The 13,126-nt window shown below is 43.3% G+C and overlaps 2 protein-coding genes and 1 pseudogene across 2 annotated transcripts; all 3 read right to left on the reverse strand.

The window, feature by feature from the left end:
* Positions 1-74: 74 nt before the first annotated feature.
* LOC124648638 lies at positions 75-879 on the reverse strand (annotated as a pseudogene).
* A 571-nt stretch (positions 880-1,450) lies between these two features.
* Positions 1,451-2,431, reverse strand: LOC124648639 (uncharacterized protein At2g39795, mitochondrial-like). Its single transcript, XM_047188362.1, has 3 exons — positions 2,204-2,431; positions 1,711-2,069; positions 1,451-1,610 (listed from the first exon to the last, which is right to left on the reverse strand). Exons 1-3 carry the CDS (start codon positions 2,429-2,431, stop codon positions 1,451-1,453), a joined length of 747 nt encoding a protein of 248 aa, XP_047044318.1.
* Positions 2,432-5,152: 2,721 nt separating this feature from the next.
* On the reverse strand, positions 5,153-9,261 carry LOC124707593 (NADPH-dependent aldo-keto reductase, chloroplastic-like). The gene is made up of 7 exons (XM_047239256.1): positions 6,935-9,261; positions 6,699-6,749; positions 6,321-6,397; positions 6,133-6,220; positions 5,758-6,030; positions 5,410-5,661; positions 5,153-5,313 (listed from the first exon to the last, which is right to left on the reverse strand). The coding sequence occupies exons 1-7, from the start codon at positions 7,043-7,045 to the stop codon at positions 5,230-5,232; spliced, it is 936 nt and encodes a 311-aa protein (XP_047095212.1). The 5' UTR covers positions 7,046-9,261; the 3' UTR covers positions 5,153-5,229.
* Positions 9,262-13,126: the final 3,865 nt, after the last annotated feature.

Genomic DNA, 13,126 nt, shown 5'->3' on the forward strand with positions numbered 1-13,126 from the left:
AAATACTCAAGAACTGAGTAAATGTAACACTGTCCAAACTACCCAAATTGAAAGGAAAAAACTCGATCTTCCACTCATGGCACTCTGTGTTTACCTTTGAGTTTCCTGAGCCAAGACAAATACCGATGGCACTCTTTGTTCATCATGTACGCCTGTAAGAAATCGGTAAAATGCTGCGAGATACATAATTCCCAAGTAGGGATGCAAAGCCTTCCTCAGGAAGGTTACTGCAAATGGCGCAAACACATAATAAGCAAGCAAAGAACAGACGTGATAAAACCATCACACTATCATGTATAACAAAACAAGGATCTAACATTAACCTGAAATCAATTCCACCACCTAACGAACCACCAGATTCATGGCTCGATCCGAACTCCAAACTCTCAATAGCGAGCTCTGCAGGGTAAGAGGAGCAGCTGATCTCCTAGCATCCAGCCTCCCCTTTACGAATTCTCACAATGAGTGGGATATAGTACTGATTCGGCACACCACTACCGGCGTGGTTCTGTTTCTCGCCGTCTTCACCTTGGCCCTCTTGCTCGATGTCTTGCTCGGCTCCATCGACAGGGCTGGGCAAGAGCACTTCAACTTCCATCTGCTCACTCTTACAGGTCATTGTGAGTGTTATCCTGTTGGTGCCCTCTATGTCTTTGATCTCGAAGGGGAAGTCTTCCCCTAGTACTTTTGCCTGGCAGAGCAGTGACACTACTATTGCAGTTCAGATCAACCACTGTTGTCGATTTAGCCGCAGTAATTGGGAAGCGAAATGAAAATCTGTGTGCAAGAGGTGGGCTATAATTTACTCATGTGCTTATCCAGCATAACTAATTGATGTGAAGTGCGTATGGACTGTATGGCGTCTGTATACGTGTGCATTCCCAATTGTTTCTGTGAACAACTTCAATATTTTGGCTAAGCTATTTTTTTTTGGAACGGTTGGTCCTATGATTCCGGACTAGGATGATCTTCAATTCAAAATATTGAGTGGTTATTCAGTTCCAAATCCAAGCCTGCTACGCCTAAAGATTAGGAATGCAACTTAGTTTTTGTTGCCAAAAGTTGCGACAGTTGCATGTCAAATCTTCAAACCATATTTGTGTGGCACTTTGTCTAAGCCTATCTAAGTTTAGCCGTGGCAAAGTTGGCTTTGAAACAAACAAGCAGTCCATTCTCAGAGTGGCTAATATTTTTCACCAGGATAGGTACTCAACAAATGCAGCATCAATTATTCAAGGAAGGAAGTTTTGCAGAAGACAGTTCCTCACATAATCTTGATAACCAAGGCCAGTACACCTGTAGATAAAATAAAAGCTCTATAGCAGCATTTGCCTCCTTGAGTCACCACTCAGTCATAACTACAGAATGAGCAAATGCTCAAAAACTGATAAAAAGTGACACTGTCCAAACTGCCCGAATTGAGAAGGAAGAACTTGATCTTCCACTCTACTCAACGTTTGATCAGACCTTTGAGTTTCCTGAGCCAAGACAAGTACTCATGGCACTCTTTGTTTATCATGTACGCGTGCAAGAAATCGGTAAAGTGCTGCGAGATGCCCCTAATTCCCAAGTAGGGATGCAAAGCCTTCTGAATCTCCTCAGGAAGGTTACTGCAAATGATACAAACCCATGATAAGCAAACCTAGAACAGACCTGACAAAACCATCACACTATCATCAAGTAGCAACAACAAAGATGCAGAAGACTAACCTGAAAGCAGTTCCACCACTCAACGAACCACCAGATGCACCGCTGGATCGGAACTCCAGGCTCTCGATGACGAGCTCCGTAGGGTAAGAACGGCAGCTGATCTCCAAGCACGAAGCAGCTGCCCCTTTGTGAATTCTCACCACGAGTGGGATACAGTAGTACTGACTAGACACAACATCACTACTGGCGTGGCTCTGGCTCTGTTTTTCGCCGTCTTCAGCTTGGTCCTCTTCAACAGGGCTGGGCAAGAGCACCTCCACTTCGATCTGCTCGCTCTTACAGGTCCTCGTGAGCGTTATCCTGTTGGTGCCCTCCTTGTCTTTGATCTCGAAGGGGAAGTCTTCCCCTAGTATCTTTGCCTGGCAGAACAAATTCACACATTATGACATTATTACATATTCAGATCAACAACTATTGCAAAATCAGCTGCAGTATTCTCAAAGAAATAAAGAATCAGCTGCAGTAAATGGGAGTACAAGAAGCGGGCCAGTACCCAGTTAGGCTTCCTGCACTCGCTCTGGGCGGAGGAGATCTCGAAGTTTATGACCCGGAGGAGCTGGGCGTCGGCGGCGCTCGGCTGCGGAGCGGGGAGGGAGGAGAAAGGGGAGACGTGCGCCGCGCGATGGTGGAGAGGAAGGACGCGCCCGCCAGCTCGGCTGCCCAAGGCGGCGAGAAGGGCCGCCGCCCTTGGAGCGCGGCGTAGGGCGGAGGCGATGGCCATCGCTGCAAGGTTCTACGGAGGGTTTCGAGTTTTCCTCTTCTTTTTCTCACCTTTGCACCCTGCCAGTAGTAGTTCAGTACTCACACCTCGAGCCAGCACACAATGACATAAGTAGGGCACACATTGGCGTGCCGTGCTTTTTTTGTTCAATGGACCTGACATTAAAAGAAACAACGAATGATATAAAGCATATTAAAAAATGAAAATTACAACGAGACCTTTGAAAAGCTCTTCATCTTCAACCTTCATACCATGTCGACGGCGTGTCGCCGCTGTCGCACCTTCCCAGGCCAGCCTAACGAAGTTGGTTGCGGACGGAAAGTCGTCGAACGGGTCAAGAAGACCGCATCCGTTCCGGAGACGAAGAAGAAGGATAAACTATCAATGAAGCTTTTTAACGATCCGAAAATCGTCATAGCCAGAAGAAGCTCTTAAAGACCACACCACTTCCACAACCTTCTCGACGTCACTGTCGAGATGGGGCTAAAGCCAAGGAGACCTTATTGGAAGAGACGCCACCACCACCTGAGCACTGCCCCACCAATCACGAACCCTAAAAATAAGAAAATGGAGCCCCCCGTCAGGCTCAGGCCCAACCAGATCTTCGGGCCGAAGAATCAAGCCTAGGCTCGACCCATTATAGGAAAAGCCCATTAGGCTTCAGGCCACGGGCCGGGCCTCTTCCCTAGTCACCGAAAACCAAGGCCCAACCCGACCTATCTATTGGGCTCAATATTCAGGCCTATGCCTAGCCCGTTGGCATGGTCTGGCTGGGCCGTCCATGCCCATGTATAAAAGGGGGAATACGCAAACAACCAACACCGCTCACATAAAACATGGCAGGTGTAGCATAAGCACGTTCGATTTCCATGTCACTTTCACATGAACAGTGCCGGAGCTTGGGCCAAAATTTGTGGGGGGGGGGCAAATGGGCCAAATATAGACTATTTTTAGCCAAAAGTTGTCAAATATGAAGGGATATTAGGCAAAATTTTCTTGGGCTGGGGGGGGGGGGGGCGGAGGCCCCCTGGCGGCTACATAGCTACGCCACTCCACATGAATGGGTGGTTCCACATCATTGCCAAAAACACGTGGTCATGCTCCCAAAAAAATCTGAATGCAACATTTTTTGTGTGTACAAAGCAAATTTAGATATGCAACATCGTTTTGCAATATTTTTCGCAATGTGTGAAGTGTAACAAAAAAAAATTGGGACATTTTGAACACACCAATCTTGCAAAAAAATGTAAAAAAAAATGTCACCATTTGTAACTTAAAAAATTAACACATTCAACATATGTGCCAAACGTGCACAAGCACAACATCGAGAAAACACGTTTAAAACATGGAGAAATCCTTTCATAGCATAAGCGTAAATATCATTGTAGCATTTTACTCGTACATGCACATCAAAAAAAAACTCGTAGCTTTTCAGAACACCCTTTGTAACATCAGAAATTTCCCGATAGCGGTGACGTCCACCATCACCAAGCTCGACAGTCGGCATCCACCAGCTCGTCGGAGACGAGGCTCCCCATCCCTCAATCTGGTCACTAAAGACATGTATTGCTGGATGTTTTCTTCTCCGACCCTAGTGGCATGGCAGTGCTGGATACCAAGCTTTGCCATGGAGGCATCAACCCCATTTGACGGCCATGTGATCTTGCCCCCGGTGAGCCCCTTGAGGTATCTCTATTCGCCAAATAGTCAAAAATAAAATAACTCATTCCACAAAACTTTGAAGTCGTATTTGTCCACATTTCAAGATACAAATACTAAATATCACCTCCGCCATTTGATGCATTATATCATTACACCATCTTTAAAAAATTTATGAAAATCATTTACCCAAATTTATTAGAGGGAGAATTCTTCTGCATCGTCGTATCACATTCACCTTATATCGGCTTTTCCATTGACAACACGAACTCCTCCCATGGTCCTTAATATTGGCCCCACTAAATCCAGCTATTGCAACCATTCCACTCAGCATACTCACACAAAGCAATTGTTGCGGACGTGGAGAACATTGTGGTTTCCACCCGCATCGCAAAAGCGAAATTCACACCTAGGACAAAAGAGTTGGTGGTGAAGGAGATGTACAATGATAGAGAAGTGAAGGTAGTGGGGACGATGCCCAATTAGTGAGGTGGAGATGAAGGTAGAGCACGATGGAAATCTACACCTAAGACAAATTCACAATTACCCATCCAAATAGTACCACACTTACACATGTCGTATGTTTAAAGAGGAATGTTGAGGACAATGCGAAAACTTGGAAATGCCAACGGCTGGATAAAATGGGAGAAAAAAGAGAGCATATTTCAGGCCTTTTCCATTTTAGGTTGTCAGGCTAACCATTGTGACATAATCAAGTCCTTAAGATCATATTAAGAAATGGTCCTTCCTTCCATAATATAACATGTTATTATAACCAATATAGGAGTATATGATGGTAGTAACATTTTATATTATGAGACGGAGTGAGATGCAAATTACCTTATCTTCAGTCGCTTTCTCCAAAGTAGCGTGCATAGTAGTTAACACACACAAGGAAGAATTGGTGGGTACAATTTAGTCACTATCGGTGTCTATCAGTAGAAAATTGGTACTAAATAACAAAGCTAACACCATTGAATTTCTGATCTAGCTTTACCGCTGGCTCTTGATGCATACAAAAATTTTCTTATAAAGATTTCAATCGTTATACACATCCTTACAAACATTTTGTGATGCTTTTCAAATTGCTCCAACATAGGCACATAGCCACTGAAATGGAGAAAGGCAGTGACAACGCTTCAGACCTCGCCGTCCCAAAAATCCTCCACGGACTTGTAAAAGCTGGTGGGATGTGTCACAAACTCGTACTTGAAAAGCCTAACCTGCATTTCGATCGCCCCAACACCTCAGTCTCAGATCCATAAACAAAAAAATAGAAGAAACGGAATGAAATACATATTTGTGTATGGAATCCTTGCCTGTTCGATCTGGGCGAACTTGGCCATGAGGTCCTCGGGGATGCACCAGCCAGACACATCGATGTTCTCCCTCGTCCACGCCTCGTTGTCGCTCTTGGGAAGCACGCTGTGTCCCATCTGGACGCCCCACCGAAGCGCGACCTGCGCGGGGGTCCTCCGCAGCCTCTTGGCGATGGACACCACCACAGGGTGGCTCAGCACGTCAGGCCCCTCCTTCCCCGGCGATCCAGGCGAACCCAACGGCGCGTACGCCTGCAGCAACTCGTATCAGCTTCAGACGAAATGCGAAGACGATCAGGTGACCAGGTTAGTTAGATGCCGATCGAAGCAGAATGTAGTGAAGATTACTGAGAGGTGAACGCCGCTGGAGTGGCAGAGGTCGCGGAGCCTGCGCTGCTGCCAGACCGGGTGGCACTCCACCTGGTTGACCGCTGGAGGGACGCGGGCCACGGCGAGCAGGTCCTCCAGCTTCTTGCATGAGAAGTTGCTCACGCCAATGGCTCGAGCCTTGGACGAGTCGAAGAGCTCCTCCATGGCTCTCCATGTTGCCGGAATGTCGGGTTTCAGATAGTTCTCCACGCTCAACGTTGCTCCTTTCTTGGCACGCACTGGACCGTGGACCTGGTAGCAAGTGATAAAATAGCAATGTACATTAGAAGATTATAACAGGAAGTGGGACAAGGTAATATGCTGGAATCGATGATACTATGTATGGGATTTTACCAGGTACAAATCTAAGTACTCCAGCTGCAGATCATGTAGCGTGGATTCAATGGCCTCGGGCACATCCTCTGGAGCATGATGGGTACACCTGAGAAATTCAGAACATTTTTTTGTAATGATCAGAATTAGCATCGTATGGAATATTTTAAGCATTTCTGCAGCTGGAGAGGAAGAGGTTGAGAAATCACCATAGCTTTGAGGTGATGAACAGATCTTCACGGTTAACGAGGCCCTCGGCGGATACTTTCTTCAGAGCCAAACCAACCTGCCAAGGAAGACGCAACTCAGAAGATCTACTTTCAGGCTTTCAGGTATATGGAGACTGGAGAGGTGAGCATCCGGCAGTGAAGAATTAAATTTGTGTGCTTAATTTGCGGAGGTCTCCACACTATCTCCACAACATTACTTTTGCCTACTTTTGTGCAACATTTGTAACGTCTCGAGTCCTTGTAAATCTAGGCCAAATTTACCAATTCCAGTCATATTATTATATACTACACATGTAACTCAGCTGACATCAAAAGGCTGATACAAACTAGCATCATGCAAGACTTCAAAGAAGTTACCTCTTTCTGATTACCATACTGTGGAGAGCAGTCAATATGACGATAGCCTGCCTGCAGCATTGCAAGTAAAAAACTTTCAATTCTATGATCTCAGAAACTGCAGTTTAGCAGTTCTAGATTGTTATCTGCAAATGGATATACAAATTACAAAAGAACTGGAATGACAACTGAAAAGAAAATCAGAATAGAACAGAACGGAAAGCAGACTAATATATGGCAACCAGAAATGAAAATACCTTGATAGCAGCGCGGATGGCTTCTTCAACAACGCCAGGTGAAATTTGCCATGTACCCAAGCCAACTGACGGGATCGTCGCACCCGTGTTCAGTACGAAGGAACTAGCCATCTATAAATCCTCCGAGATCAGACTGAACTTGCTTGGATTTGGGCAAGAAACTGAGCTCACCAAGTCCTTATAACAGATCGCCCTTTGAGATGAAGATGCCCAATGTTAAGCATGTCCAGTCATCAGTGCATACCTGCTTGCTGTTATTGCACAATATACAAGTAGGGAGTAGCTAAACTGTCTCAGAAAAGGACAAGCATGACAGAACCACATCAACAAACTAGCACACACCAGGTCTAGGTCATATTTTTAAGCATAGGTCAAGTCAACATGTACAGGGAAAGCACATATCTAGACGTGGTTACTGACAAAGGACAACCATGTGTATGAATAGAAAGACTAGCAGAGGAAGTCATGTAGCAACATCAAGATGCTGGCTACTAGTTTTTCACAAACTAAACTAGGGTCTTCTTTAAAAAGAAATTTGAATCTTCGTAGAAACTTTTCCAGCTAAGTGCAGAATGTGATATAGGAGATTTTTTTAGAGGAATATAGGCGCTAAACTTTGGGCGAAAGTATCACTCGTTAGTAAAAGTAGCCCATAATGGCGTGTGTTGCGGCGCCCATCCATTTTAAGAATAAACTATCACGAATAGTGAAATATACTGAGTCACGAAACATGGAAGCTAAGTTTATATGAAACAATTAGACGGTGAAAATATGTGGGGATCTTTGAGTATTTTAATAGTCTCTCGATATGGATAGGTCTTTCAGGGTATCAATATCTCTTATAAAGCAAAACCCTACTAGAGGGATAGGTTGCTCAGGGTATCAATATAACTTCTTTGGTACGGAATCGATGCGCCGTCTATACTCTGAGATGGATCTGAAGATATGTGGCGTCCAAATACTTAGCGACTACAATCTCGAGTGACTGATCGAGAGAAAACATTTGAATAGATTTCTTCTTTGATTGTGTTCTCCTTGCAATCAAATCAAAATATAAAATAAAAACAGTAGACACCTAGAAAATAGTAAGGAAGTAGTAACTAAGAACAAACAACAAATTGGCTGACTTATGATGGCAATTGTAAACGGAAAATATAAATAAAGAAGGGAAACTGAAGATGATTGTGCTATGCTGCCCTTCAGTGCAATTGAATCAAAATGAAAAGAAAGGCATTAGCCCGTAGAGAATAATAATAGAGTACTAAATAAAAATGGACAACAGACTGATTCATTTACACCGCTAACTGAGTGAGGAGATGAAACCAGTATAATGAAAAATGAGAAGCTTGTGGCTAACAAATAAAATGCAGAGAGGTGTACCTTTTCATTACAAGAGTGGCACCTTAATAAAGTGTGCTGAATCAGATCGATAGACTGCATGACTTCGCATGTGGAAACTATTTCCATTTATATTCCCTAGGCCAAGCCAAGCGGCACGTAAAGACCATCAATCTATTATTAGTTGATAACTGTCTCTGCTGATTGATATGTGATATCATTGGACTTCCGATTTATTCTGAACTTGCACCTTTTTCGTTAGTGTTTGATACAACGCCTCACAGATTGTGATGCAAAGGGTCTCGCAAAATCCTTCTTTAAGAGATTATCCAATGGTTATATAGCATGAAATTATCCAATGCAAAGGGGTTACAAATTCTTTTGTAGGAATTATGAAATAGTGGCGCAAGCCAATGAACTTTTTCCTTATTTTCTGGACATGCCATATGCAACTTTAGCCAATGAACAATTACTTTATATTCAAATTTTATGCCAGTAATTAGATAATTTCTGCTAGGACCGTAGAATTGGCTACAGACGAATAGTCATGTAAAACCCGCTTTTCTCCTGATATTACGGATAAGAAAACAAGTATGCATTGTCTTCTTCAATAGAAATCACCAACACAAATTCGTCTTTGATGAAAGGAATCCCTGTTTATAAATTGATGTGTCTCATCCAGAAGCTATTCTTTATTCCTGAAATAAATTAAAATTGCACAGTGGATCTCTCAGTTCCCAAATTTAGACATTCTAAAGTATTAATTTAGCATGCTTGAGAAAAATAAACAGTTTTTGTTTATTATTTGTAGGTATACATTAGCAAATGGTAAGAGGATACCATAGATATACAACCATCATATTTATTTCTGATCTGCTACAAATTATCTAGGTTGCTCAAAAAGGACCTCAAACTAACATACCCTGGAAGCAGCAGTTTAACAATCCTTTCTTCTTAATTTGCTAGATCTGTACAAATCGGCAAACAGTAGATTTGTCATTTGATCGGATAGAAGATGAAAGAGATGTGTTGAAATAACTACATCAAGATGTGTATCTGACTTCTCACCTGAAGGCATTGCGTAACCCATTTTGGTAAGGCGTGGACTTGATCGACAAAACTGAATTTAAAGAAACAGATTGGCATGAGCTAAGAAAATCAGTGTCTATCAATGGATGAGATGGTGCGGATTGCTTAAATAAATGCAATTGACATCTCACTGGATTTTTCCTAACAAGTAACAACAATGGAGTTCCGAAGGTTCCAAAAGTACAAATCTTGCTATTGCTATATTTTTTTAGAGGGACAAATCTTGCTATTGCTATATGCTATATATACTACTATCCAACATCACAGAAAGTAAATGATTCGAATTTGCGTGATAATCAACTGGCATTAGGTGATCTTGGAAAAAAAAAGACACTTTTTTTTGCCGGGATTTTTTTTTTTGCAGGGAATATTAAAAAAATGACTAATAAAGATGGCTTGGAATAGATCAGGAGTCGACGACTGAAATATTCAGAGTAGGTACTGTAACAAATATGATCGTCTAGAAATTGATTTTATGCTTACCGTAAGCTGCATATAATCCAAGATTTACTACGTTAATCTCAATACCTACTAAAGTACTTCAGTGTCTGGTGCATGCCAGGGGATAAAGTAAGCATGTCATGTAACTATGTAAGGAGGGAGAGGCGAGCTGCACCTGCAGGGAGATGCACGACCGCCGTGGAAGGGCGGTCGGGTGGGCGGCGCCGGTAGAGGTAAGGGTAGGGGGCTCCGCCGCTCGTGTCTGAAAAAAGGGATCGAGTTCGGGGTAAGGGCCTGGATCGGGTCAGCGACATCGACGCCTAACCTAGGACTTCCTGGGATCATAGAGGCGGGTTTGGCAGTCGGGAAGAAAGCATGGATGGAATCATGGAACCGCGTTGTGATCCTTGACCGCCAGTACCTCGCTGTCGCCGCCGCCTGAGCTACGCGAACAGGGAAGTTGCAACGGGCCTGATGTACAGACCAATCGGCCCGTTTGAGGGTTTCAAGCCCGATTAACCAGGTGTTTCTTTTTTGAGAGGATTAACTAAGAGTACCTTTATTTACAGTCAATATCATGTAATAAATAGTAAAAAAATAATACATGGTAGCGATCCCCAACTACTAAAAAATAAAGTTTAAAAATTTAACAAAATATTCAAGATTTTCAAACTCTTTTTTCATGACATAATCTTGTATTTTCCTGAAGATATCACACAAAACCAAAGACATGTAAATACCAACGATCATTGTTCAATAATTTTAATTTGAGCCGCAATGCCAAGACTACGTACACATGTGCAACTATTACAGTAGTAAATCCACATCGACAAGAATACCAACAACAGTATGCCTAGAAAAAATAGCCGAACAACCTAGTCGACGTCACTGGGAGGCGATAAAATAAATCACCATTGTGGAGGACACAGCAGCCGGAACAAATATTTTGAGGATAATTCTCCTCTAAGTAACCATGAGAAAAGATCTAAAACCGACCTAGCGAAGCAAGATCCAAAAACCCATAGCTAGAAAATGGTAATCTTCCGACACTACCATCGAAGTCGAGAATGAGATATTGTCATCCAACATTTGCCAGTCCAATATGACAAAGCCATGTTAGTGTGCGTAAGTTGTTGAATTTTCCCATTTCTTAGAAGGGAATTTCACAGGCGGCCATGAAGTTGATTCTTTCTCTTAAAGAGGGAAAACATGGATGCCCCTAGTTGTACAAGCTCATCCCCAAACACAAGAGGAAGCATAGAGCGGATTTTCGAAACCCCATCACTCGTGTTCTGACCGGCTCGTCATTTGGGGAATGAGTTTTCCAATGTTACAAACTTATGTTATAGAAAGTTCTAAAAATGACTTGCCGATAAACTTCAAAGAGGCACCCCTTAGATCGAGAGAGTGCTCAAGAGGTGATTAGGGTTTCTTTATCTCTCATCGGCTATGTCGGTGATCTGCCCCGCTTTAGTGGCCTTCAGGCCATGGAGGCGGGGTAGATCTCGGCCCCTATCGTCTGGAGGGCTCATTTCCCTTAATTAGTTTTAGGGTTTTGGTTTGGTGGGTTGGGTGGTGGTGACGACGTCATCTCCAATAAAATCTCCCCGGCTTCAGCCCCATCTCGACGACAGCGTCGAGAAACTTGTGGAAGTGGTGTGTTTCTCCAGGACTTCTTCTAGATGTGGGATCTCTGGATCACCAAGGAGCTTCATTGAAGATTATTCCTCTTCTTCGTCTTCGGGGTGGTTGTGGTCTTCTTGATCTGTTCGGTGACTTCCTGTCTGCAACCAACAACGTTAGGTTGATTCAGGGAGGAGCGGCAGCGGTGGCATGCCATTGACAAGGTAGAAGGGATCTCAAGGATTTCGTTGTAATTTTCGTTTTTGTTGAGGTATTTTGTACTGTTTGATGTTTCTTTTAATGTCAGGGTTCTACTCGCAATTTTTCTTCTAAAAATGACCTTATAAAAACATAAAAAGACAATGTAAGTTTTGCATTCTGAAGAATACCTTCTCACTTTTATCATGTTCGGAAAATATAGCAAATGGCCGTGTTATTTGATGAAAAATTACGTGGGTAAGTTTCCTTTTCAATATTTATGTGCATGATTTTTCAAGATTTTGTAAATCATACAAGTGTTTTTTTTCTTATAATTAAAATTTGCTACAAGACACCGTTACTTTTCGGCGTTTGCTCAAACTCACCACTCATGGCTTGTGTCTTTGGTCGATACTATTACAATTTTATGTCATATTGGATTTAAGACACCGCATGGACAAAAAACAAAATGTTCACCACACTGACTTCAAAATAGGTCATAGGATGCTCATTCCAGCCAGAAGTTTTAAACTTTCCGTTTTCAACCATGGGGTATGTTTTGCTAAATGTGTGATAAAATTGTAACGATACAGACATAATTTGACAACGTGTTTCACCGAAAGACAGAAAATAACGTTGTCATATAGTACCCCCTCTAATCAAAATTAATTGAGTTCATGTAGTCTAAAAATTTAACTAAATACATATAAATCTAGATAAAGTTGAATCAATTAATATGAGTGGGACAAGGGAGTAGCAATTTTTGGCCAGTTTTAATTGTAAGCGGCGCGACGGCAACGACAGTGACATCCTCATCGTTCGAGCCGGCGTGACGACAGGGCTCGCCGGGGGCAAAAACAAACGGCAGACAGGAACAATACTCCACTCCACTGTACTCTCAACAGCCAACACTTTCCCCGCATTCTCCGCCTCTCTCACCTTGCCCCCTCTCAGACGCCCGTCCACCGTCCTATCTCCTTCTCCGGCTCTGGGACCCTCGGCGAGAGACGGCCTAAAGGGAGGTTCGATCAGCTTCCCCATCCTGTAGTGCAGCTGCGACGCGATTTCTTTCAGGCTGTGCTCTCTTCTTTTTTTTCTTTTCTTTTTCTGTGAGGGAAGCTGTGCTCCTCTTTCCTCGGATGATTCGGTAGCCTTGCACCCTGCTAGAGATCGAACCGACAGCTTGGATTGTGATCATCATTACCTGCTTTGTTCTTGCAATTTATCTTTGCCTGCTTCGTTCTTCAATCCCCCGCAGGTTGTAACTGAGAACCAGATATAATCTAAGATGGCTGAATTTTTTGTCCTCAACACCGGTGCGAGAATCCCATCGGTTGGCCTCGGCACCGCGACAGGGAAAGCTGAACCTGGCGTCGTCGGAGCAGCCGTCTATGCTGCTGTCAAGGTATCTTAAGTAGAAATCTGCAGAGCTTGCTCTGAGACACATGATCGAAAGCCCACCCTACCTGGAGATTTCAGTTTATTGGTTTGCCTTAGTTAGAC

This window comes from Lolium rigidum, chromosome 4 (genome assembly GCF_022539505.1).
Source record: "Lolium rigidum isolate FL_2022 chromosome 4, APGP_CSIRO_Lrig_0.1, whole genome shotgun sequence".
Taxonomy (NCBI): Eukaryota; Viridiplantae; Streptophyta; class Magnoliopsida; order Poales; family Poaceae; genus Lolium; species Lolium rigidum.

Bases quoted from the DNA above. Each gene is read 5' to 3' on its own strand.
- LOC124648639 (XM_047188362.1), bottom strand. From the start codon at position 2,431: ATGGCCATCGCCTCCGCCCTACGCCGCGCTCCAAGGGCGGCGGCCCTT. The intron at 2,070-2,203 runs GTACTGGCCCGC...TTGTTCTGCCAG, and splicing joins AGTGCAGGAAGCCTAACTGG to GCAAAGATACTAGGGGAAGA. The intron at 1,611-1,710 runs GTTAGTCTTCTG...TATCATTTGCAG, and splicing joins AGTGGTGGAACTGCTTTCAG to TAACCTTCCTGAGGAGATTC.
- LOC124707593 (XM_047239256.1), bottom strand. From the start codon at position 7,045: ATGGCTAGTTCCTTCGTACTGAACACGGGTGCGACGATCCCGTCAGTT. The intron at 6,750-6,934 runs GTATTTTCATTT...GCAATGCTGCAG, and splicing joins CCATCCGCGCTGCTATCAAG to GCAGGCTATCGTCATATTGA. The intron at 5,314-5,409 runs GCAAGGATTCCA...ATCGAAATGCAG, and splicing joins AGTTCGCCCAGATCGAACAG to GTTAGGCTTTTCAAGTACGA.